Consider the following 26,585-nt stretch of genomic DNA (forward strand, 5'->3'; position numbering starts at 1 on the left):
GGACATCGGAGAGGAAGGGTTATGATGTTGGAGCTTATCATGAGTGAGGACATCCTTATGCGAAAGCTCCTAAAGGAAGAATTTAACCTTTTTAGGGTAGTGGTCAGGCCAAATACTGTTAATTGGGATCGCAAAGGCAACCCACTGCTGGTATATCGAGAATCAATCCAAGACTTGGTGGAGAAAATAACATTTGACTCCAATTTCCATCTTCGGTTTGTAGGGGCTGGTAGGTGTTGAGAATTTGGGAGAGATTAGCTCATTCCTTAGTTTCCACATCATTGAGATGGCGACGAAGGTGGATGTTCCATCCACTATTTGTCCCATTCCAAAGATCAATGACCATAGCATCTTTAGCGAGAGACGAAGCATATAGGTTTGGGAAGGATGTGTACAGCAGCCTACTGTCAACCCAAGCATCATGCCAGAAAGAGATGGAGATCCCACGGCCCAAAATGGCAGAGACATGTTGATCCACAAGGGGTTGGAGATGGTGCAAAGCTTACCAAGGACCTTTAGAAGAGTACATGGATCTAATATCGACTTTATTACCACACAAGGAAGTTTCGAATTTTGCCATGATGACTTTGCGCCATAAAGCAAATCTTTCCACCCAAGGAGCCTCTCATTTCTCAGCTTAACCTCAAGACCCCCATAGATTGAGGGAAAATGACTCTCTTCCATCCAACAAGATGAGAGTTCGTACCCTCTTCCTTTCCTTTCCATAAGAAATCTCGATATATTTTTTCAATAATATTAGCCACCTTGCATGGGAGGTTGAAGAGGGATAGGTTGTAAGTTGGAAGGTTGCTCAACGAGGCTTGTATAAGAGTTAACCTCCCCCCTTGGTGATGTATGATGAAGAGTGAAGACCAAAGCTTTAATTCTTTGCTCAATTTTCTCAATCACAGGGGCCCAAAAAGAGAGTTCTAGGCTTTCCGTGAAGAGGCAACCCTAGGTAGGTGTTAGGCCACACTCCAACCTTGCAACTGTGTAAACCGGCAATGTCATGAAGTTGTGTGGGGTAAAATTGATGCCAAGAGTCTCTGATTTGTGGTGGTTGATGGATAGGCCAGAGCAGGATTGGAAAACATCAATGACATCAAACAAATTCTTGATTTGTTCATGCTTGTAGATAGAAAATAAGATGGTGTCGTCATCAAATTGTAAATGGGAGATGGAAATCTCGCTAGTTCCAAGAGAAAAACCATGGATCTTTCTATCCAATTCGGCTTGAGATAGCATGCGATTGAGGGTATCAATAACAACATTAAAGAGGAAAAGAGATGGTGGATCTCCTTGCCTAATGCCCCTTGAAGCATGAATTTTACCCCTTAGACAGTCGTTGATAATGATGGAATAACTGGGGGATGAGATACAACCCATAATCCATTTCCTCCAAAGGCTACCGAAACCTCTAGCTTCCAATGAAGCATCAAGGAAGCCCCAATCAACTGTGTCGAAAGTCTTTTCAATATCTAATTTAATCACAATGCTCTTTTTCCCTTTTCTCCTTTTCTGGTCCACTCATCGATAAGCTCATTGAGAATAATCGAGGCGTCCAGTATTTGGCACCCTTGAACAAAGGCGGACTGATGCTTAGAAATCAGGTAGGGAGGATCGTCTTTAACCTATCAGAGAGAACTCTAGCCAAAATCTTATAATGTCGGTAGTTAGATTGATCGGCCTAAAATCACCAACTATTTTAGCATCAGATCGCTTGGGGATGATGCAAATGTAAGTTTCGTTAAGGTTGGCGTCGACAATACCTTTCTTAAAAAAATCCTGAAACCCTCTCAATATGTCAAGCTTAAGGATGTGCCAAGATTTTTTTATAGAATTCCGTGGTGTATCCATCGGGGCCCAGAGATTTATTGGTACCAAGAGCGCAGACAGTCCCTCAAATTTCCTATTCATTGAATGGGGATTCAAGCTGTGAAGATGGTTGAAATGTGAGGGAAGGATAGCTACAGGTAGGAAAGGTAGGGAGGTTGTTCTTCTTGGTGTACAACCCGGTGAAACGCTGAAAGATTCCTCAACGGTTTCTGATTTAGAGAGAAGACTCACACCGGCTGTGGAGATAATTTCAAGAATAGTGTTTTGCCTTCTCCTTGTGGCTACAATACGGTGGAAAAAACAGGTATTTTGGTCGCCTTCACTAAGCCAAGTGGCTTTGCATCTTTGTCTCCAAAGAGTTTCCTCCATGGCCACCAACGAGAGAAACTGTGCCTTGAGGCTCTTCTGTTGAGCTCTAAGGATGGGGAACAATCGAATGACTCCTCCATACCATTAAGAAGAGTGATTTTCGCAATAATCTGATTCTTTTGCGTGTGGACACAACCAAAGGTTTCTTTGTTCTAGGCTTTCAGGACTTCTCTAAGGCCCTTCAGCTTATTAATAAAACCGTGTCCCGGACGCCCAAGCAAAAGGGTGTTTCTCCACTAATAACCAACAAGGTCTTCAAAATCCTTATGCAACAGCCCCATATTTTCAAAGCGGAAAAGGGTGGGACCCCATTTGTCAACCTCCAATGGATAGCAAAATAGGGAAGTGGTCGGACGTTGGTCTCTCCAATCTCTTGGATGAGGTGTATGCAAATTTCCGTTGGACACTATTTGTGATAAAACAACGGTCAATGAGTGTGAAAACCGAGTAATGTCTATAACTAGACCAAGTGTAGGATCCATTATGTAGAGGAATGTCTAGGAGATCGGCCCCATCAATGAAGGAATTGAAGGTTTTCATACTTGCCGATTGGGGTTTAGTGCTTGATCTTTCATGGGACCATTTGTATACATTGAAATCACTACCCAAGATCCAATTTTGCGTGCAAAGGCCTTGAAGATCATATAGTTCCTGCCAAAAGAGAGGTCTATCTTTTGCCCGTGAAGGGCCATGTATACCAGAGAGCCTAAAAGAAAAGCCATCAGCCAAGAAAAATTGAATTGTGAGTGAGTAGTCCTTTAAATATCTCTCTAGCCGTGATAGATGGGTCATTCCACATGAGGATGATACCCCCGAAGTTCCTGAGGCCTCCAACACAGACCAACTGATATGTTTAGAGCTCCAAAGAGACTTAATGATAAAACGATCCACGACTTGAAGCTTGGTTTTTTGAAGAATGACCATTGTCGGATTGTGTTTTAAGATGAGTTTTTTCACAACCGCACGCTTCTCCCAGACCTTAAGGCCTTGAACATTCCAAGATAGAATGATCATGTAGAGGTGGTCGACCCACCGAGGTAAACCTTAGGAAGGTCATTGTCATAATTGATTGAGTAGAGCTTTTTTAATTCGTTTATGCTTTGCTTTGTTTTTGAGATCGCTTGAGCTTTTTTGAGGTGGACGGAATTGTTGTAATGTACAGGTTATGTTCCAGGAGCCAGGGAACCACAATCCGAAGGTGGGAAGCAGAGTTAAAAGGGCTTGATGCAAGGTTGTTCTCTGGCTCTAGGTTGCTCTCAGCCATCAATGAGGCACCTACCAACGTGTTTTGTAAGGAGAAGTCGGGGGGAGGGGAGGAGGGATGAGAGAACGGTGAGGGAGGAGCTGAAGAGAGGGGGAGATGACTGAGGTCTAAGTTGTTGTGGTCTGAGGAAAAAGGGTAAGAAATCGAAGAGCTGAGTTTTGTACCAGAGACGAGGTAAGACCGCTTGTTATGAATGGTGATGGATAGTTTGTGGGGGGAGGGGGGATCAACGGGTGGGGAAGCAGGGGTGAGTTCAAGGTGGGAATGGCGGGAGGAAATGGTTGGGCTTGGTCTGAAGGGGGATCGATTCTGGAGGACAAGGGGGGAAGATCTATGCTTATCGAGGCTAAGGTTGGGTTGCACTGAAGAAGAGTTGGGGAGTGCAGGGGGATGGGGCCATGGGAGGGCTGGACTGAGGAGTGGGCTTTGACTGTGGAAGGGTGGCTTGGGAAGGGGTGGGCTTTAGATGGGATAAGATGGGAGGCGCTAGGGAAGCCCAACAGGTAAGGGCTGGAGGATGGGCTCGGGTGAGATAATTGGCCGAGGAATGGGCTTTTTTGAAATGGTGGATGTAATGGGCTCAGGTGAGCTAATGGAAAGTGGGTCGATCTATTTGGCTAAAGAGGAAGGACAGATAGGTATAGGCTGTGGGTTGTGGGGTGGGTCAGAACAGGTAGGTGTGGGGTCAGAAGGGGGTACCTACAAAGTGTGTGCAGATGTTGACATCGGGTACAGTCCAAGGAGACCCTTGTGTAAGTCAACATGCGCATCGTTTGCCGCATCACCAGGAGGAGGTCGACCATCCGGGGGCTGAGAGCCATGGATTCTGGCAACAAAGCCCAGAAATTGATTGTTGTTAAAGAATGGGTCTATTTGTACCATTCTCGAAGATGTAGATGAAGATGGAATGACAACAATAGTTTGAATGAAACCAGTGTTGTTTTCCTTGACTCTAATCGATGCTTCTAAAAGATCCAGGCGAGATAAAGTTTTCTTTGCAACTTCCACGAAGCCATCGCAAGTGTCCCCAATGAACCTAAAGGTACGATCGTCCCAACCATCCAAAGGGAGGTTTCTGATTCTGATCCAACCACCATAGCAGGGGACAATTGGGTTCGTCGTGCCCGAGCTATTACTCCATGGGGTGAACCTGAGGGAAAACGGACCAACCTTGTACCAAGTTTGTTGTTCATCTTCACATCTAAGGAGAGCCCGATCGGCTTCAATCGGATTGATTGCATATCGGTCACAAACATGTATCTGTAAGGCCCACATACTATTGTACCAATCATCGTGAAAACAATGCCTCGTGACAAGGACGGCCGTGCTGAAGTGAATCATGGCATGAGTTAACCCCGTATTGTAAACAAAATTCATATATGAGCTTACATGTACGGGGGAGTGATAAGAATATGTCTAAGGGGGTGTTCCACTCACCAACTTTAACTGGGTTGAGTTGGCAAAAATTATCAACTCAATGTTTGGCCCGCAAACTTAAAATGTTTGTAAAGTTGAGTTATTTTTACCAACCCACCACTTTGACTCAACCCAACACTCCCTCCAATGTTTTCGATGGCTCCACCCATCGGCCACCATTTGCAACTATCGGTGCCACTTTGACGACATACTCTGAGCGCCAACTCCAGCGATCAACTTTGGGCTCTGACAACTACCTTCGACAACAACTCTGGTGAAGACCACCTTTGATGATCAACTTCGGTGACAACCACCTTTGACGACCAACATTGACATTTACGTTAGGTAACCAACTCCAGTGAAGACCTCCTTTAATGATCAACTTCGGTGACTATCACCTCTGGCGGCGAACTTTGACGATTACTTCGAGCAACCAACGCCAACCACCAACTTTGTCGTTTATCTCTAACGAAAAACTCAAACGACCAATTTGACCAATCAATGTGAAAAGAAGGAAAAAGAAAAAAAAAAAAAACTCGACTGGCGAAAGTGTTTTGAAATACAAATTTGTAATTATTAGTTTATAGTGTTTAATAGTCATCTTTGATAATAATTTAACATTGAGGATTGTTTGGGGATGATAAGGTCATCCTTATAGACCTACTTGTCACAAATATTGAAAAGATTGACTACTTTTTAACAATCTCGTCACAATCTAAGAAGAGGTATTTGTTTGCATCTATTTGGTAGGACTGACTAGCTTGACTATCTTAGTGAACAATATTTTTTTTGTATGCATGAAATCGGCTCATTGTTGGTCATGTTTATATATATATTTATGGAACATATAAATCGACATCGACCATTGATTGCAACTTTATTTTTTTTGTGCATGTTGAACTCAAACATTCCACAACCATTAAAGTATGTTGTAGGGTTGTTGATATATAAGTAATAGTATTTTGTTTACATTAAGGGCAATACTTGCATGTAGAAAATTGTAAAATATATTTTTATTTATTGAGTTTACCTCTCAAATTAGTGTTAAGAATTTTTGGAAATATGTGTGTACATGAATGGTCTAACAAAAAATTAAGTAGAAAATACAAACACGAAAAAAAAAAATGAAAAAACAAAAAAAACCCCCATAAAAATGCATACTTCCAACTCAATCCAATTTTGCACCCCAAATGTACCGTAAAAGTAAAGTATATTCGAACTTATTTGCTTATGTTTTTGGGTTTAGTCTTGTAATTGCTATGCTTCAGATTTTTCTTTCTTTTGAATGCTGATGGGTTCTCTTATGTAATTTTTCATTTCATTGGTGAAAAAATTTGTTACTCTTACAAATCTTGATAGGTAATTTTACTTGATTTCTCAATATTAGTTTTGTGATTTGGGGAAGATAGAATGAAGTTGCGCTTGCTCACGAAGTGGCTCTTTGGCATGGTGGAGAGCAATAGTTTGTAAGATTTCCAAAACCAGGAAAGGGGAGATTAAGCAAGTCTGGGATATAATCTATTTTCATGTAACTTGATGGGTTGTTACCTTAATTATTTCAGCTGTAAACAAAGCCATCCAGCTAGACTTTAACTGATGATGAACGAGTTTAGGATTGATTTCATTTGCAAACCACATTCTTCAATCAAATAAGAAAATTTGGCAAGAATAATGGATGACTTATATGCTTGATCCTTTTGAACATTTTGAAATAAGGTGTCAAAACTGCCTGAAATAGACCTTTGAATTATGATCAACATGTTCTAGGTGTGCCTGAAAATATTCAAGTTCCTCACTACTTGCATGACCCACTGATTCTCCATCTGAATCATAAATAGAATGGAACCTTAAGGGGTGAATGGGTAGACAATTAGGAAGTTCTTTTTGGAACCTCTTTTGCTTTGTACATTTTCTTTGTATTTCATCCTAAAAAACTGATTGTTTAATTTTCTGAATTGATGCTTTACAAAATTGAGAGTAGACGTGGATTTGGAAGATCCTAGGACAGTAGCGGAAGCACTCGTGCAGTCTAGACATGGTTAGTATGGCCTATAATGATTTCATTTTCTAATTCTTGTTCTTCCACCAATTGCGCCCTGAGCTCGTCACTAACTTTACTTCTATCATGCATTGAAAAATTTATTACTGGTAACTGATTTTACAGCGGTAGAAGGAAATGAGAAGCAGACAGCACTTGATAGGATCTCTAGGATGACAGCGATTGAGGATCTTCAAGAACCTCATAGCCATCCTTTTGCTCCTCTTTGTATCAAGGTTGGATTTTTATTGGTGAAAGATGCTAAGATCTACAATCATTTTAGCAGAAGACTATTTGATGGCATATTTCCGTAACAGGATCCTCGAGATTATTTTGATGCTCAACAAGCAAATGCCATTAAGACGTTGGATGATACACGAGCTGGAATGCAACAAACTAAATGCAGTTTGAGCACTACAGAAGCATATTGCTCACTGAGGGAATCCATATCTGAGATCAAATCTTCTGGACTGAATCATCCCATAATTAAACCTGAAGTTGCACTTATGGTAAAAGCACCTGCAGCATTCTCTTGCCACCAACACGTATTTCTGCTTTCTGTTTTGACAATTCTTCTTCTGCTACCAAAACCTTTTTTTTTTTTTTTTTGTTCGTTTTTTTTTTTGTAGGTTTACAATGGATTAACTCAAAATATTTCTAGTACCAAATATCAACTAGGGAAAAACCCTCAGGAGAGTATTCTGGAGAGTTTACCGAACCCTACTAAGGAGGAACTTCTACATGTGAGTTGGTGTTGCTCTTGCCGTAATATTTGAATATATTCTGATGGCTGGTTTTCTAGAGATGTTAAAATCACCCAATTTACCATCTCACTAACATTTATTGGCCATATAATAATATTTTAGACATTGAAGTTGGTTTACTGCCATACGTTAGTGTTCTCCAATCACTTGTTTTTCCAGATGTTACCTTTTAGTGAGGTAGTTTTTTTTAAGCAAAGTTTATTGTTTCCAGCATTGGATCTCGATTCAAGAATTACTCAGGCATTTTTGGTCGTCTTATCCAATCACCACATCATATCTTTATACTAAAGTAAGTTCTAATTCTTATTGCATTAATAGGACAATCCTTCATTTGATACTTCACATTCTCAATGAATGTGAATACATGAATACATATTATACAATCATCACATCCTATCTTTAATTCTTTATCCATTTATTTCTATATTGAATAAGTAGATCGAGTTCTAGTTCAGTAATACTTCACATTTTCATTTACTTCAATTGATCAAGAATCTATTTTGTTATGACTAGTTACTGCTCACTGTTGTGCAAATAATTCACAATATTGAATTTAAGATTCACATTTTATACGAAAGCCTTCTTTCAAAGCTTCAATACGAATTGAATAAACGATGCGAGCTATTGCGCCACTAGCTGAATGAGCTTATGTATTGTGGGCTTGGGCTAAATGAAGGCCTGGGTCCTTTAATAGATTTCAAGGGTATAATTCATGCTTCTAGAGGCATAAGTCAGTGGTAAACAAAATGGTTTCCTAGAATTTGTTCTATAGGTACAAGGCAAGGTGACCTCTTCTCCCTCGTACTATTCACAGTTGATTTATTTTGGCAGACTCTTCACTGATCGAGGGTTTGAGGATGCCCTCCAATTCTCCTCTTGTTAGGAGAAAGTGTAGCTCCACTAACTGAATGAGCTTATGTCTTGCAGGCTTGGGCTCAATGAAGGCCTGGGTCCTTTAATAGATTTCAAGGGTATAATTCATGCTTCTAGAGGCATAAGGCAGTGGAAAACGAATAATGGTTTCCTAGAATTTGTTCTATAGGTACAAGGCAGGGTGACCTCTTCTCCCTTGTACTATTCACAGTTGATTTATTTTGGCAGACTCTTCACTAATTGAGGGTTTGAGGATACCCTCCAATTCTCCTCTTGTTAGGAGAAAGTGCTTAATCTTTGTAAGATTTTACAGATTCTGGAGGTTTCTAGCATTAATTTTTGCTTCCAAACAAAAGTTAGCTTTTGGGCATCAATTGTCCCAACTCTTGAAGTAGGAAGAGTTGGCAAATAGTCTCAGCTATAGTATCGAGCTTTGGTCCATATTTTGGTGTTCCCTTAATTGTAGCTCTGGAAAACTGAAGAGCCTCATTTTGGAGAACAATGGTGTTGATAGAATATTTTGTAAGCTAAAAAGATGGGGAAATAAAAAACTTTTTTAAGGTGGGATACTAAGATTTTGATACTGCCATACTGGAATGGTTGGTGGATGATTGGCAATGTTGGATTAAAGTTTGAAACTTAGGATGTAGAACTGATGGGTTGTCTTGCCTCATCAAATGAGGGGTATATTAAGATTGCAAATATACCATTTGACAAACAAATTCTCTACTTTTTCACTGCCATTAGAGATGCTTGCAGTGGATGTGATGGAAGTTCGTATTGAAGTTATCAAGGCTCGTGTGTAAGGGTTGTTGACGGTCATGGATCTTTGTCTCGAGAAGAAGAATCTTCCTACTAAATGTAAGCTTTGACATCAATATCCAACTAGATTTGATTGTCTAGTGAACAAGGAAACAAGATAGGTCGCGTTGCCTGTTCCAACAAATTAAAGAAGAGTTTTGCATGGATAGATAATGAAGGGTGCAACTTAGGAAAGGACTCTTAAAAGCTGGAATTGTGGTTTGAGAAGGAACTTGATCCATTTAGCAGGTAGGTATGTCAGAAAGCTACTGGCTGCTAAGATGCCTTATTGTTGAGGGGGCAGAATTGCGAGCCACATTTGATTGTTTGGAAAATTTTTATCCTTCCCTTCTATCTTCTCTATTTTGGATGAGATTTGACCTGATGAGAGTGTCAACTTATATTAAATGATTTATACTGGGTATATATTGCAATTTTGGTATGGGTTGCCTGTACTCTTATCGTTTGTTGGTATGTTGATTGCTACGCAGGTGAGCAGGTTGAAGGATGCCATGTCAAAAATCTATCGACAGTTGGAGGTACAAGACTCTTCCCCCTTCCCCCCCAATTTGATATTTTGAACAGAGCATTGCGACCTCTCTCTCCCTCTCTCTCTCTCTTTCTCTCTCTCTCTCAATATATATATATATGTATATTTGCATTACTATAGTTTTTATGATACTATTTGTATTGAAAACAGGAGATTAAGGAAACTGTGATGGCGGATTTCCGCCACCAAGTATCTCTTTTGGTTCGTCCAATGCATCAGGTTTGTAGTGTGTTCTCTTTTGAAATTTACACTTGTTTTGGGGAGAATGAAAAAGAAAGCACTGTAGAACTGTAGAAGTAATCATAATTGCAACTTCAAGCTTCCAATGTGAGCAAGTTTCCCAAACTTATAAAAGCAACCACAGTCAAATCTGGTCGTTATAACTTTGTTCATGAGTGGTTACAATTGGATCCTAAATCCTTAATCTTAAACGACCCTTGAACTATAGAATTGTTGCGATGCTACACTCAAACCCATGAAAACTAATGCCATCTACCTGACCACGAAAGATTTGATGGTATTGTTCAATTGCAGCAATTTTGAGTTTAGGAGGATTGCTTTGTAATAACCCCTTATACTTTTTCTTATTTTTCTAATCCATGGTGTAGCGGGCATGGTGGATGGAAAAATGACCATATATTGTGTGCATGATGCATGTTTGTAGGCTCTGGATGCTGCATTTCAGCATCATGACGCTGACTTACAAAAGAGATCAGTAAAGAGTGGAGAAAGGCCTAACGGATACACTTGAGACAAAATCAATATAGAAACTCCCTTTCACCCCACTGAGTTCATCTTCAGATGAAATTTTGCCGTGGACAGCCATCATCATGTGTTGGACAAGTTTTTATTTCTGCATTCAATGTGCCTAATCTATTGCCTTCAGTAGTAAACAATGGCAATTTTTAATTTTATAATCCATGGTAATTATTTCTCCACATAGAACAAGCATTAAGAGTTGTATTATTATAGCCACTCTAACTTTATATAATGTTATGGGATAGTACAAAATAATCATCTTCATTCATGTGGTTGAAACTTTGTTTTAAGGTCCTTTCCTTAAATCATGTCATGAAATGCCGCTTCTTTTGTGTATTTTTAGGAAAGATTAATTTTCTTTTCCATGTTATTTTCAACAAGAATCTACTGGTACCGTTCTGGCTTCTGGTGACCAACATCAGAGCTCAGCTAGGGTTGTAATTCAGTTTGATTTGGTACTTCGTTTCCCTTCTAATTCAACTCAACAAATTGATTGGGGTTCTCCCATACTATTAGCAACTAATCGTTGAGGTGAGATTGAATTGGACCAAAGTTCAATTTTAGAATAGAACGGTCACCGTTTAGCGGTGTGTGAGGGCTATGACGGATAAGTAGCAAGAGAAAGAGGAAGGGCGATATTTGTATTAGAAATTTTGTTGAATAAGTATCCAGACTTTCAATTTTGTCTGATCTTCACAAATCTCAAGTAGGTCAATGAGTAATTAATAAATCATAAAATTATAAATTTTAGTGCAAAATATATTCTTCATTTTTTTTTTTTGGTCTATATGATCTTTAAGATTTTAAAAGATGCATTTCATCTTTAAGGTTTTAAAAGATGCATTTCATCTCATATTTACAAAATAGTTCTAAATGAATCTCAACTTAATTTAAAAGTAAGGAAATATTGACTAGATCTTTAAATGCTGATGTAGATAATGACAAGTCTACATCATTTAATTATTAGGTAAAATCATTTTATTTGAAACTATTAAGTGAAAATTGAAATGGTTTAAAATATTATAATATTCCAAAACAAACCTAAATTAGCTTATTCATCTTCTACGATTACTTTTAGTCGTTTCCAGTCTCCTTCAATTTCCTCAATATCTACCGTTCTCAATATCTATTAATCATGGTTTCTTTTGAAATCACTGACTTGGAGATCATTCGGGGAGTGATTTGGGCTGTTTTATTGTCACGCCTTGAACAAAATTTCATCCACGCATCCAATGATAGCATGCAAGTACAAAATCGTCAATATTTATGGGCTTCAGTGAATTTTTGTTAAATTATTTTAGTATGTTCAAATTCTAAGAATAAATTGTTGATTCATAATTTACAAAGAAAAAGGAAAGGAAATACAAAAACCAATCCAAATTAGTTTTTAATACAAGGGAAAGCTGTTGTATAGTTGATGCAGTAATCGGAGCATGAAAATGGTGGAATTGAGGAAATTTCCACTGACAGACGGCGATGCAGGAGGACGACGAGAATGGTGGATCTGTTCGGATGTGGAGACAAAACTCACCTTATCCAAATGGCACCAAATTTAATTCCAGTGAAGAATCCCTAATGGGTCATTTCAATTATAGAGCCCACCTTTTTTTACATTAAAATTATCTATGTGGGTTGGTTAATTACACAAAAATTAGGATCCAATTACCTTTTACTTTCCAATCTATAATTATATTTCTTGTGGTGAGCGGTAGGGAAGAAAAAATATATTTATGATATACTTTTCCATATTTACGAAACATCTTCAATATAGAAGAGAGAGAATGTATTTATTATATTTTATTAATTACTTGAGATTTCTTCTCATTTTTAATTAGAGAGAGAAAATACATTTAATATGATTTTATTTTTCATTTAACACATTTAGACGTATCAAGAATTGATCTTTCTAATGGATTCGTAGTTATTTTAAATATACCTTAGAATATTGTTTTAGATGTTTGCAAATGTTCCAACCAATGTATGAAACATACCCAGTATATAAATCAGACGTTGACTCAATATTCAACATAAATCCCCATATATATCGTAAATCTCTTATAGTATGTATAATTCCAATAAATCAAAATTTAACAACAATTCCCTAGCAGAAGTGTGATTCAAAATTAACTTAACAATTTCACTATATCACAGTATATAAATCATTCGACGTTCAACATAAATCATAGTATATATCATAAATTTTATTTATATCACAATATATATATCATAAATTTCATTTAATTAGTCAGAAATCCCAATAAATCTCATTTAAGCTTTACATGTATTTTATTATTAATTAGTTGAGATTTTTTTCCATTTGAAAATAATGTGATTTTTTATGCCCAAGTTTGATTTCATATATATATATATATATATATATATATATATATATATATATATATATATATATATATATATATATATATATATATATTTTTGTATGTATGTATTTGTTATACCTTTGTTTATTTGAAAATATGAAATGTATGATATTATTGGAATATAAATAGAACTTATGATATATTGTTAGAGAGTTGTTAATTTTAAATTTATTGAGATTATATATACTATTGTTGGGTCGTATGTCCTAAAACACGGAATTTGTAATCTTTAAAGTTATTCTATTTTACATTAAAGTTGTTGTTGAGGTTTATTCAATAAAGTTATTATTGAACATGTAAATTGCACTTGTATATAGCTTAAATCCAATAAACTAAACGAACCCCTGACTATAATATGAATACTTGAACTTTATGTAGAGACATAAAATGGATTAAGTTTGAGTATATAGCCAAAACAGTCTATAAGTATAAGGTTAGAGTTGGGTACCTTAACCTGGAAATGCTATGGATGTGGCCCACTTTATATATGATACAAACAATGTGATCCTAAACCGCTCATATAGAGACATGCAAGTGGAGCATCCTATGCAAAAGATGTTTGCATAAGACTAGACCACGAAGTAGTCACTTTTCTTTATAACATTGTTTACTATTAAAACTGACTATTTCAATTTGATGACCTAAGATAACTTGATCTCAAACCTGAGTTAATTATGAACTCCTGTTTATTTGGGATTATTCTTTAATTTTCATGGGTGAGAGTGACTCATCATCATCGCTCGATAAGCCTTCCAGTTTAGGGTTAAGGGTAAGACCAGGTAGATAGCTATGGACATAGTCCTGCAAGATGGAATTCACTCCTACCCGCTTTCAGGGATAACAGATAAGTTGTTCCCTTAAGCACTGTTTCCCAGTATTGAACAAGGGGCTCTACCCTCTCAATGACTGAGAGGGACTTGGTTTATTGGTGGAACCATAAACCAATTGTTTATTAGTAAATCAGTGGAGACTTAAGGAGCAAGATGTATTACAGGAGTAAAACGATAATTTTGACTCAATGTAAATACGAACAACCTGTAAATGATTTGACTTACTGATTATGGTTAAATCAAGTGGACAAAAATATATCTACAGTGAGGAGAGTGAAACTACTGGGCTTTAGTGGAGTGTCCTAGTAATTAACGAATGTTGGTTAATTTGGACTAAAAGAGTTTAATCGATTAATTTAGGATCATTGGAGCTCATGATCTGTATGTCCATTAGGTCCCTCTACTAGCTCGTAAATGGATTAAACCTTAGAATAACGTGTTGAGAGAATTTGAATTGTTCAGATATGGATTATAGTTTGAATCATTATATTTGATATAATTGATATTTAATTATTGAATTAAACAAAATTGGAGAGTTAAAATATTTAAATTTGATTTAAATATTATATATGAATTTGGATTCATATTTGGATTAGGTATTTTATTTATTTAATATTTGATATTAAATTAAATTAATTAAATTGTTTAATTAATCATTTATTTAAAAATCAATTTTATGAAAATTTGGATTTTTGAAATTAAAATTTAATAATTAAAATCAATTTCATTAAATTAATTTACTTTGAAATAAAAGAAAAGATTAAAAAAGGGAAGTGGAATTGTTCCATTTTTTCCACTTCCATTCCACCTATTCAAATATATGAGTGGTTTTTTAAGTGTCAATATGTGGTTTATTTGAATTGCATGTTAAAAAACTATAAATAGAAGTTTTTACTTTTGAAAAAAAAAATCATGCAAAAAATAAATAAAATTGTGAAGAACATTCTTATTTTCTCATAATTTTTCCTTTCCAAACTCAAACCCTCGTCAAATTTCCTCTCAATTTGGGTTCCACCACCAAATCTAAAGCCAAGAGTATAATAGAGAAACTCTTGTGGTTGTCTACATTAAGGATCAGAACTATTTAAGAAATCTACAAAAGCTATGCCCTAAAACCCTAATTAGGTTTTTTTTTTTTAAATAATTTTACATGCTTATTTCATGAAATTAGTGTGATTAGAGTGTTCTTGATCCAATTAGCTTCTGCTATCATGTTCGTATGTCTTACAATTGATACCATAACGTGATTAGAACATTCAATTTGCTTTATTTTAGCATATGGTTGGTGATTATTCATATGATGAATGAATGTGTTCTAAAAATGGATACTTTTGGTTTTGGCATCCAAATTCTCTTTCAGTTTGTAATAATTTAGCTTTTAGCTAGCCTAGGATACCAAAACCGATCTATTTTTAGTGTGGTTTATTTAATTGTGCATTATGAATATATGAATTAAATAGTTTATCTGCTATGTGCATTTAGTATGTCATGTAAATTTAAAATCCCACCATAGGATAAACATGCATCATGCATTGAAAGTATATTATAAATGTTAGTATGCATGTTTAGGATTCCATGTTATGTTATAAGTTGTTATATTATTGTATGAAATTGATGTTTATATAATTGTCATATAAAACATGTTGATGCATGTTTCAGTATTAAACAAGACTTTTATGACTAAGGACCTTAGTACATTCAAGTTATTTTCCATTGAACCAAAACTAATATCCATTATCATTCTTAAAAATAAACACTTTATTCTCAGAAAAGGAGATGGAATAACCTTGTTCAATCAGATGAAACTGAAATTAAGTTCCTCTTGACATGAGGAACCACATAAACATTATCCAGTAATAGATAACGTTTCTTGTCAAAAAATAACTTAAGCCTGCCTACAACAATAGTTGAAATAACCTCACCGGTACCGACTCTAAGAGTCATCTTTCCATCTTCCAACTTTTTCTAGGAACTAAATCCTTGATGGGAAGAGCATACGTGGTTAGCAGCACCTGAATCAAGTATCCAGGTTGAATCATCATTCTCTACTAAACAAGACTTCAAGAAAAAATAAATTACATTTATCGTCTTTAGACTTCTTCCTCTTCTGGAAAGAAGTGGATCAGTATCAGAACCTATGTAAGCTCCAAGTTCCATTTTAGAGAACACTTCTCGTCGATGAACTTCATCAGAGTCAGCAACAATTACTTTCTCTTTTAGTCCCTTGACATTTAAGAAAGATTGAAGATTATCTTTGGAACTGACACTACTGGTTTCTTTGTCATCAATCCCATTTTGCTCAAAAAGTGAGAATTGATGTTCAAACAATTCTTGCAATGAGTCCATGATCTGACGTGCAATGACGATGTTCTCAACCCTGTTGGCCAATGCATCATGTATGCTAGCCAAAATGTGAAGTTGGGCCATCGAATTAGCCTTCATCCACACCTCATATGCATTACAAACATTTTCGATGCATCAGGGGTCGGGACTTGAGGACACTCCTCAACTATGACAAACTCGAGGTCGTTTACCACAAAATATATTTTAACAGATTCTTTCCAATGTATGTAATCAGTCATCAAAAATAGGGAAAATAAATATAAAAACAAATTTAAATAAATGGAAAAATGGTATTTATCTCTCCATAATAAATGTATTTCTCTCTTCATCATTAAGGGAGCATAAAAAATAAGAAAAATAAATACAAAAAATGAATTTAAATAAATGAAAAAAATGGTACTTATCTCTCCGGAATAAATGTATTTCTCTCTCCATCATTAAGGAACTATTGAAAATAAGGAAAATAAATTTAAATAAAATGGAAAAAAATGATATTTATCTCTCCATAATAAATGTATTTCTCTCTCCATCATTATGGGAGGTTCGAAAATAGGGAAAATATATATAGCAAATGAATATAAATAAATATACAAAAGGGTAAAACTGTCCAAAAATAACACTAAAAGAATTTTTTTGAAAAAAATCAAACGTAAAGATATTTATGAAAATATATGGCCAAAGATGGCTTTTTATGTAAAAATCACAAGAACATAATTTGCAGTTGGCCGAGAGCCTCCTTGTCGTTAAAAATAAGAAAATACACCAAATGGAAATTTGAAGAAAGTTTCCTCAAATCCTAGTGTGTCATTTTAGTGTAATAGTGTGGGATTGAAAAATACAATGTGTATTATTTCTTATTGAGTTGAGGGTTTCTCTTATTATTTATTTCAAGATACCAAGTTGTGGTACTTGGATTCAAATAGTTCGGGCTATTTGGGGAGAGATATGTAGTGCGAGTTTGATGGTTCTTTGCAATCTACATCATAGTAGAACCTGTAGTTACAGAAGACTGGACTAGTCTCAAGTTGGGACGAACCGATATATTTTTCAGTGTTGTTCTCTTTTTCCCTTACTATGTTTATTTATAATTTCGATTACTTATTTGGCTCTAACTGTGAAGTGGGAGCTTGAGATATATTTTAGTTTATTCATCATTTATTTCTATCTCGTATAAATTCCCAATAGGATCGATAGATTGAGAAAGAAATGGACTTAGGGTGTTTTTGGAATATTTTAATATTTTAAACCTAAAATCATTTTATTTTCAAATTATTTGCCAACTAATCAAATAGTGTGTCTTTCTTTCTTTCTTTTTTTTTTTTTTTTTTTTTTTGCCAAGTAGTTAAATGAAGTAGACTTGTCATTTCATCCACGTCAACATTTAATAGTCCAATCAGTATTCTATTAGTTTAAACTTAAATCAGGAACCACTTAGAACTATTTTGCAAACGTGGAGAATAAAATGCATCTTTTGAAACCTCAAGAACAAATAAACATAAACTCCAAACCTAAGGACCAAAAGTGCATTTTACCCTAAATTTTATATCGAATGAGTTCAAAAACCTATTTGAAACTTTTTAGGGGTGTTTGGTGCTCCAAGTTGAGTTGGGTGGATAATCTAGTGGGATAAAACCATAGTCAAGGAAAAAAACTGCAACACATTTACTCCCCGTTGTGAAAACATCACTTGATAACTCTTGGTTGTCACATTCAAATATTGTGTATTAACTTTTCAAAAGTTGTTGTAACACCTTCATCAATAAGCCTTAAAAAGTTATCTTTTGAAGAAGTTTGTGATGCTGCCACTTTATGCTTTATGGTCTTCATATAAGAACATTATTCGTTAGCCTCATGAATCTTCAGGATTTCAACATGATTTAAAGTAGAAGTTATTATAATCTGCTTCATAGACTGTCATAATATAAAAATTCTTCTTCATGTACTAAGTAAGTTGTTTAAGATCTAGCTCGTATGAGTTAGATAAATAACTTGCATCTTCGTAACAAACTAGATCACAATTAAATTTATTAGAATAAAATAAATCCATGTAAGTTAATTCTGAAATAAAACATAACATATGTTTAACTCTACTTCAATATCTTTCCTTTTGGATGATTATTATATTTATGTAACAAAATTACTAAAAATACTACAATGGGTAGTGTATAAACTTGTAAAGATATATAACTGCACATATTTTTTAAAATTTATGGTTCTTCAAGACCTAAAATTCTTCATTATCTTTCTCTATAAAAGTATATGGACAAATAGGGTCTTTTATACCCTCATATCAACAAATATTTGATAAGATGATCATATTACATTCGTCAGGAATATTTTATAAGAATCTCTATGATACATATATACATAGTTCTCTAATATTTTTTGGTACCTTTAATCCTTCAGGGATATAAACATTAAGAGATTCATATAAATGTATAATGACAACATCCATAAGATGTATGTTAAACGTTTCATACACAATCAGATAAATTAGATATATCCTAGTATTGTATCCACCATAGGAGAATATATCTCATCATAATCAATGTCAGTTCTTTATGTTAGTTGACCTAAGCTGCACAATTACTGTTGGGGTGGGGCTTACATTTGTTTTGCAATATTTTACCAATGAATTATCTTTTGAACTTCTAGTACAAAGTGAGCTATATGGTGATCAAAATGAGACAATACTTATGCATTTCATTCAATTTCTTTTTCCAACTTCTTCTTAGTTCCTCCCTATAAGGTTAAAAAATTTGCCACATTAATGACAAATAGCAAATTGTGTAGCAAATACATCACCTGTTAGGGGCTCAAAGTGAATAAATCGAATTCTTCAGCGGAAGTGTGTGAACGCGTGCACTTTCGAAATTTGTTTTAGAAAACAAGGAAAAATAGAGAAAACATATAATAAATTCATAAGCATGTTGTTGGAAGAGAAGAGGGGATAAGAGGAACTAACCCTTGAAGACCGTCTTCGAGCAATACTTCTCTTCTCTACAACTCACGGCCAGCCACAAACTCCTTTGCAATGACTTCTCCCTTGAACTAAAAATAAAGAAACACGACCCTTTTTAAGTTATCATATTGTGAAACTAGCACCATTTTTTTAACTCGTTACATTATTTTTTCTTAGGCCAACTAAGGCAGGATCGAGTAAACGAAGGTATATATCTCGATTTTGTCTTTTATAAATGTGTTTACCTTGTTATTTGCATGTTGTTAAGCCCGAAAATTATATTTTGTGTGGTCGTTTACGTAATCTCGGGGGAAAATCAATAATCTCGACTGAGAGCGATGCCATGTACCTCGAGATTGTAGTAGGGTTTCAACTCTTGGGTGAGATATTGATATTTTTTGCCCTAGATTTATTATTTTGTGCAAGATTTTGATGATTTTAGTAACTTGTCATCTGTATGCATTTTTTCAGGATGCCTCGTATCTTTGTTTGTTTTGGGGGTGAATGAAAGGATAATGAGAAAGAATATGTTAGGGGCTAGTTGAAAGGTTTGATTGAGGACGCTGGAATAACATATGAAGAGTTTTTACGGCAAATATATAGAATTAGTGGGATAAATTCGGTTGAGTTTAATTTGGTCTTAAGATGTTTGTACAATGTTAGGGCGAAAGTATCTGGATATGAAGAAAACCTTCATTTTTTCTTAACTTGGTGACGATGTTTATCATATGGCTTATTTGGTGTCCAAGTTACCAATAATAGTCCGTAAATCTACAAGTACGATACAGTCATATCCAATTCCAATGGCCCAAAATGTTCCCTCATTTCCATCTATCCACGAGTTTATTCCTGAATACAATATAGGGTCAAATGATGTGCGATCATTAAGTCCATTGAATGATAATGTATTTCTGCTAAAATTGGATGACAATACGAATGGGGTGTTGAATAGAGAGTCCGTATTTGATGTAGATATGTCAACATTAGTTTTGGGATGTCGATATATCTGAGGCGGCTGTTAATGTTGGTCTTGTGGACTCGATCAATGACCAAAATTCGTTGACCACAGAGGTAGATTCGATGTTGAATGTAGATTCATCGGTTGACATAGGATCGTTGGGTGATAGTAACTTGAATACAATTTGGGGTCAAATGATGTGCGATCAGAATGTAGACTCATTAGTTGACATAAGACCATTGGGTGATAGTAACCTGACAACTAATGGTGAGAAATATATGGATTCAATATCAAGCGGTGAACCTGGTGTTAGGCGTAACAAAAAGAAGCGTATTGAAAAATTGATGGTCAACACCATCGTCGTCTCATTTGAGTCAACTTTAGAATTAATGACATCCCATCAATGCAATCATAAGAGAGAAGAAGCTTCTCACCCTGAAGCTCTATAAATACTGAGGGTCATCTTCAGTGAAGGAGTTCGTTCAGTTAGGTAGTTCGCCCAGTCTTAGAGTTCTCGTTCTTAGTTTTCTTATACTTAGAAGGCGGAAGCGAGATAAGGGAAAAGACGTTGGAAGATCGTCCTGGTCAGCTCGAGAGAGAATCCAGGAGGTGTGAAAAAACAGAGAGAGGGTCGACTCTTGCGAGAGAAAGAATATCTTTTGAGCAGAGTAGAGAAGAACAGTGTAAAAGCCCTGCGAAGCAAGAAATTGCTACCAGGCTCTTTATTTTTATTCCGCATTGTTATTCTGTACTTCGATTATATATCTATAAAATGAAACTTTCTTATCTACATCTGAGGAGGTTCGACTTGGTTTCCATTTTTGTTGTGTGACTAGACACGAAAATGGGCTTATTCTCTCGAGCCAGGGGAGATTACCTCATGGGAGCAAGTAGTAGAGAAGTTTATGAACAAGTACTTCCCCCCGACGGAGAATGGCAGAAGAAGGAAGTTGATCACCAATTTCGAATATGATATTGACGAATTACTCAACGACGCTTGGGCGAGGTTTAAGAGGCTGTTAAGAGATTACCTGCATAACGACCTACCAGACTGCTTACAGATGGAGATTTTCTACCACAAATTAAACCCTGCTTCACAGACGGCTACCAATACGACAGCAGCAGGAGGTCTGCTGGATAAAACTTATGATGAGGCCAAGAGTATCCTTGATCGCATTTCTAAAAATCATGAAGACTATAGAGAAAGCGATCAAAGATTAAGAATCAAGGATAGTGACGCGAACAATAGGGTCATCGCATCCCTTCAGAGTCAAATGACTGCGATGATGAACTTGATACAGGGAATCGAAATCAATAGCCTAGCAACGCATAGTGGGCAAGTGAACGCAATCAACCAGACGATCGCAAATTATGCTACTTGTGGTGAAGGACATCAAATAAAGGAATGCATGCGAAACCTACAGTCAATCTATTTTGTGAAGAATAATCCATTTTCTAACACGTACAACCCTGGTTGGAGAAACCACCCCAACTTCGCGTGGAAAAATCAACAACAAAGTTTTCAATCAGTGGCGCAAAAAGAAGGGCTAGTGTTGCGGGATAAACTATGATGATGTCTAATGTATGATACAAGTCCATGTCCCCATTACAAGTTCCCTGGCAACGGCGCCATAAACTTGTTACGGTATACACTATAATGAAGTGTAATGTATGATACAAGTCCATGTCCCCACTACCAATTCCCCGGAAACGGCGCCATAAACTTGACACACACATTTTTAAAGTCTTTATCATCATAAACAATACAATGATGCAAGCAAGGATGCAAGATACAATGTATTCTAATTTTATGCCATAAACACATGGATGAATGATGACTTTATTTTCTTTATGCGATACTACTTCTAAATATGCGTTATTTATGAGAATCTTGTAGTATACTATGCGTTGTCACAAGTTTCCTTGCGTTGGAACCAAGTATAATTCCACACAAGTTTCCCGGTGTGATCCGAGGTCGAACACCGGGATTGTTTGAGGTTATTGCGTTATATTTGTGATACATGAGACCAGGGGTTTTCAATTTATGAAAAGGTTGTTTGTACAAGTATTTAAAAATGCGATAAAATAAACCTAAGCTAAGATGATACAAGATACTAAGGTTGAGACTGACTGTGAAGATTATACAAAGATCGTGTTATGCGGTGGCAAGGCTTATGTGTGAAACAAAAAGAGAAAAGATAATTAGTACAAACATCGCAAGTTCCTTAATTGCGTTAAAGGCATAAGTACGGTTCCGCTTTCCCTTGGCATACACCTCTCGGTGATCGGCCGCGTTTCCCACATCTCTGTGGTGAAATAGGGATGAACATAATGAACGCAAGGTTGCTTCCATCTCTGGAAGTACTTCTTGCTTTAATTAACGCATTCTTCTAATCTTCTCTCAACAGATCAGAATGACATCTTCACTTCTACTCTCACAGGTGAAGATGTCGTCTAGCATGCTTTAGCTAAACATCTTTATTTCTTTAGCACAGAATAAGTTACTTGTTTAATTCATATTAATCACCAAGGGATTAAGAAAACATCATGGAGAAAATGATTTATGGAGGAACGAAAATAGACAGAAAAGTAGAAATGGAAATGATTAAGACATTTAATAATACTATTTAGCGTCTGATACATGGTTGTGAATGAAGAGATTAAGAAAATGAAATACACTTGATGAATGAGAGTTAGAAACAAATACAAATAAGCACCAATGTCTTGGCACAGATCTGGAATGTAGAATCGCTTGACGGCGTTGATGGAGTAAATGGAAGGATGAGCTTCCCTCTCAGGCTTGCTCAACCGGTAGAAGGGATCTAAATACAGAGCTTCTCAGCGGGGATTTGGCAGAATTGTACTGAGACTCACCTCTTGGCCTTGTCTCTTCTCTTCCCGGATTTCCTCCGATCAGCATTCAGATCAGCTCTCTCTCAATAGCCTCGTATCAATTATCCCCCGTATCAAGTATATTTTTCAGTGAATTCTTTGAGGGTATTTATAGGCTGAAGGCTTTGACTCTCTGACTTGTGGTCCCCACTTTGTTGTTATGGAAAGTTCGAAAATGATGGAATAAATATTCCTTCTGTTATGCAATCAGTCTGTCGAATATGCACAACAGTTAGTTGTACATGTGTCAAAATCCTCTGCGTTTGCATTGCTCATTTGCATCTTTCGATCGTGTGTCTACATGTGGTGTTGTTTTTATTACCGCATGCGGTTGAAGTTCAGCTCTGGATCGACTGTCGCGTTGCGCCATCATTGCGTTGATCGTCTCTTCAGTATTGATTTGACGAGCGCAATGCGACAGAGATGCGTTGTTCAATTTCTCTCTGAGCCTTGATCGTAAGCGGTGACTTGGTTTCCGGCAAAAAAGACTTGAAATATCCTTTTCTACCATCTTAATGGTCTTAATGGGTGTATTTACGATAATTTATAATTATTATATTTCTTAGCTAGTTTTCATACAATCGACACATATTTTCTCTCTTTTGGCCGCAATATCTAAATAAGGCAGCATAAATAACTTGTATTTCTACAAGTTATCAGCCACCCAGATTTTCCCACGAACCAACGGTCAAACGAGTAATCAAGCCAGCAGTTCGCAGGCGTTGCAATCTTCCTCTTTTGAAAGTTTGTTGAAGCAATACATTGAAAAGAACGAAACAATGCTTCAAAATCAAGCGACGTCCATCCGCAACCTAGAAATTCAGATAGGTCAGATTGCGGGCGAACTCAAGAATAGACCACAAGGGGCCCTACCGAGTTCAACGGAACTCCCACGCAACCCAGAGGGTACAGGAAAACAGCAATGTTAAGTGGTGACGTTGCGGAGTGGAAAGACTGTGGCAGAGAAGAAGAAGAAGCCTAGCCGTTATGCTTCAATTGCACTGGAACCAGAGATTGCGTCCACCTCGGAGCCGAAAAGCCAAGGGACCATGAGAATACAACTGCCACCATTCCCTCGGAGACTCAAAAAGAAAAAAATGATGAGGTACATTATCAACGCTTCACGAATATGTTAAAACAGTTACATATTAATATTCCGTTCACTGAAGCAATTGAGGAGATGCCCGCATATGCAAAGTTTCTAAAGAATATGGTGACAAAGAAGAGAGCCACTGGTATGTTCGCAACAGTGGCTTTGACGCAGAGTTCACAATCTATCATTCCACCAAAATACGCGACCCTGGGAGTTTCACTATACCTTGCTCTACTGGAGGGTTATACATCAGTCAAGCGCTATGCGATCTCGGGGCCAGCATTAACTTGATGCCCCTGTCAATTTTCAAGTAGCTGAATGTGGGGCAGCTCGCACCCACGACAGTGACTCTTCAATTAGCAGATAGATCTCTTGTGCATCTAGAGGAGAAGGTGAAGGATGTACTAGTTACAATCGACAAATTTATATTACCAGTAGACTTCATCATCCTGAACTACGAAGCAGACAAGGCTGTGCTCATTATCCTAGGGCGACCATTTTTGTCAACCGGTTGTGCCCAGATTGATATGTACAAAGGAGAGATCACGCTGAGCGTGAATGGACAAAAGCTCAAGTTTGACATTATCTGAGCCATGAAATATCCTGATGAACAAGACCTCAATGAATCCGACGACGAACAAGGTTTGAATGACGAAGAGAAGCCTGACGATAAAAATAAAGATGAGGATACGATCCATTGTAGCATACAATGCGATCACAGAAAAAACAACCAAAGAAGATGAGATGATCGCAACCCAAGAAGATAAGCCGACAGTGAATGAAGAAAGAAGAACAATCGTCCTTAGAACAACCACCAACAATAGAGTTGAATACCCTTCCTAACCACCTGAAGTATGTGTTTCTGGGGTAGAATGAAAAGCTATCGGTAATCATTTCCTCTGCACTTAATGAAGACCAAGAAAATGCGCTGTTGAGCATTCTGAGAAAGCATGTAAAAGCAACTGGTTGGACGTTCGCAGACATTAGAGGAATCAACCCCGTATACTGTATGCATAGAATTCATCTCGAAGAGAATCACAAAGGATCGATCGAACATTAGCGCAGACTCAACCCTGCGATGAAGAAGTCATAAAGAAGGAGAAAATCAAGTGGTTAGACGCGGGCATCATCTATCCAATAGCCAATAGTACGTGGGTCAGTCCCGTGCAATGCGTGCCGAAGAAAGGAGGGATTATGGTAGTCCCTAATGAAAATAACGAACTGATACAGCAAAGGACCGTTACCGGATGGCGGATCTGCATGGACTACCGCAAATTAAATGCGGCAACAAAGAAGGATCATTTCCCTTTACCTTTTATTGACTAAATGTTGGATCACCTAGCTGGAAAGGACTTCTACTGCTTCTTGGATGGGTATGTCAGTTATAACCAGATCATGATCGCTCCTGAAGATCAAGAAAAAAACCACATTCACCTGCCCGTATGGAACATTTACATTTCGACGCATTCCATTCGGGCCTCTGCAATGCGCCAAGCACTTTCCAAAGGTGCACAATGGCCATTTTTTCAGCATATCTTGAAGACTCTGTAGAAATATTCATTGACGACTTCTCTGTGTATGGACAAACATACGAAGTCTGTCTTAACAACCTGGAGAAGATATTGAAAAGATGTGCAGAGATGAATCTCATGCTTAATTGGGAGAAATGCTATTTCATGGTGAAGGAAGGCATTGTGCTTGGGCACAAGGTCTCCAAGGATGGGTTGAAGGTGGACAAGGCAAAAATTAAGGCGATTGAAAAGCTCCCATCTCCAGAATGTGTAAAGGCTGTCAGAAGCTTCTTGGGACATGCTGGATTTTATAGACATTTTGTCAAAGACTTTTCAAAGATTGCACGACCATTGAGTGCGTTTATGGAGGTAGATAGAAAGTTTGACTTCGATGACCAATGCCTCAATGCATTCATAATTTTGAAGAATGCATTAACGACTGCACTTGTGTTGATCGAACCAGAATGGACATTGCCTTTTGAATTAATGTGCGACGTAGGCCGTTATGCGATGGGAGCAGTGCTGGCGCAGAAGAGAAAAACAATACTACATCCCATCGCATATGCGAGTAAAACCTTGAATCCTGCTCAAACAAACTACACCACCATAGAAAAAGAACTGCTTGCGGTGATATTTGCATTGGAGAAATTCAGAGCTTATTTGTTGGGAACTAAAGTACTCATTCACACTGACCACAGGCGATAAAATATCTGATGACAAAGAAGGATGCGAAGTCGAGATTGATTAGATGGGTTCTCCTCCTTCAAGAACTCAATATGGAAATCATTGATCGCAAGGGGACGGAGAGCCAAGTTGCAGACCATTTATCCAGATTAGAAAATCCAGAAGTTGATCGCAATTAGTCAATGGTGAGTGCAACATTCCCAGAAGAGCACCTATTTCAGATTGAAGAATTGCCATGGTACTGCAGACGTGGTAAATTAT

General features: G+C 36.9%; 1 protein-coding gene across 19 annotated transcripts in view; it reads left to right on the forward strand.

Moving 5' to 3' along the window:
• Nucleotides 1–10,938, forward strand: part of LOC120082881 (general transcription and DNA repair factor IIH subunit TFB1-1-like) — a 35,618-nt gene extending 24,680 nt beyond the window's left edge. For 16 of the 19 annotated variants that reach the window (XM_039038263.1, XM_039038261.1, XM_039038251.1 and 13 more), the window contains 8 exons: nucleotides 6,867–6,923; nucleotides 7,050–7,159; nucleotides 7,241–7,432; nucleotides 7,553–7,666; nucleotides 7,899–7,976; nucleotides 9,853–9,900; nucleotides 10,062–10,130; nucleotides 10,576–10,938. In XM_039038263.1, coding sequence (XP_038894191.1) covers nucleotides 6,867–6,923; nucleotides 7,050–7,159; nucleotides 7,241–7,432; nucleotides 7,553–7,666; nucleotides 7,899–7,976; nucleotides 9,853–9,900; nucleotides 10,062–10,130; nucleotides 10,576–10,662 — 755 coding nt within the window. In that variant the 3' untranslated portion in view covers nucleotides 10,663–10,938. Of the gene's footprint in view, nucleotides 1–6,866; nucleotides 6,924–7,049; nucleotides 7,160–7,240; nucleotides 7,433–7,552; nucleotides 7,667–7,898; nucleotides 7,977–9,852; nucleotides 9,901–10,061; nucleotides 10,131–10,519 lie in introns of all 19 variants that reach the window. The other 3 variants (XM_039038266.1, XM_039038268.1, XM_039038267.1) reach the window with 3 other exon arrangements.
• The last annotated feature ends 15,647 nt before the right edge of the window (nucleotides 10,939–26,585 follow it).

This window comes from Benincasa hispida, chromosome 8, assembly GCF_009727055.1.
Source record: "Benincasa hispida cultivar B227 chromosome 8, ASM972705v1, whole genome shotgun sequence".
In the NCBI taxonomy this organism is placed as follows: Eukaryota; Viridiplantae; Streptophyta; class Magnoliopsida; order Cucurbitales; family Cucurbitaceae; genus Benincasa; species Benincasa hispida.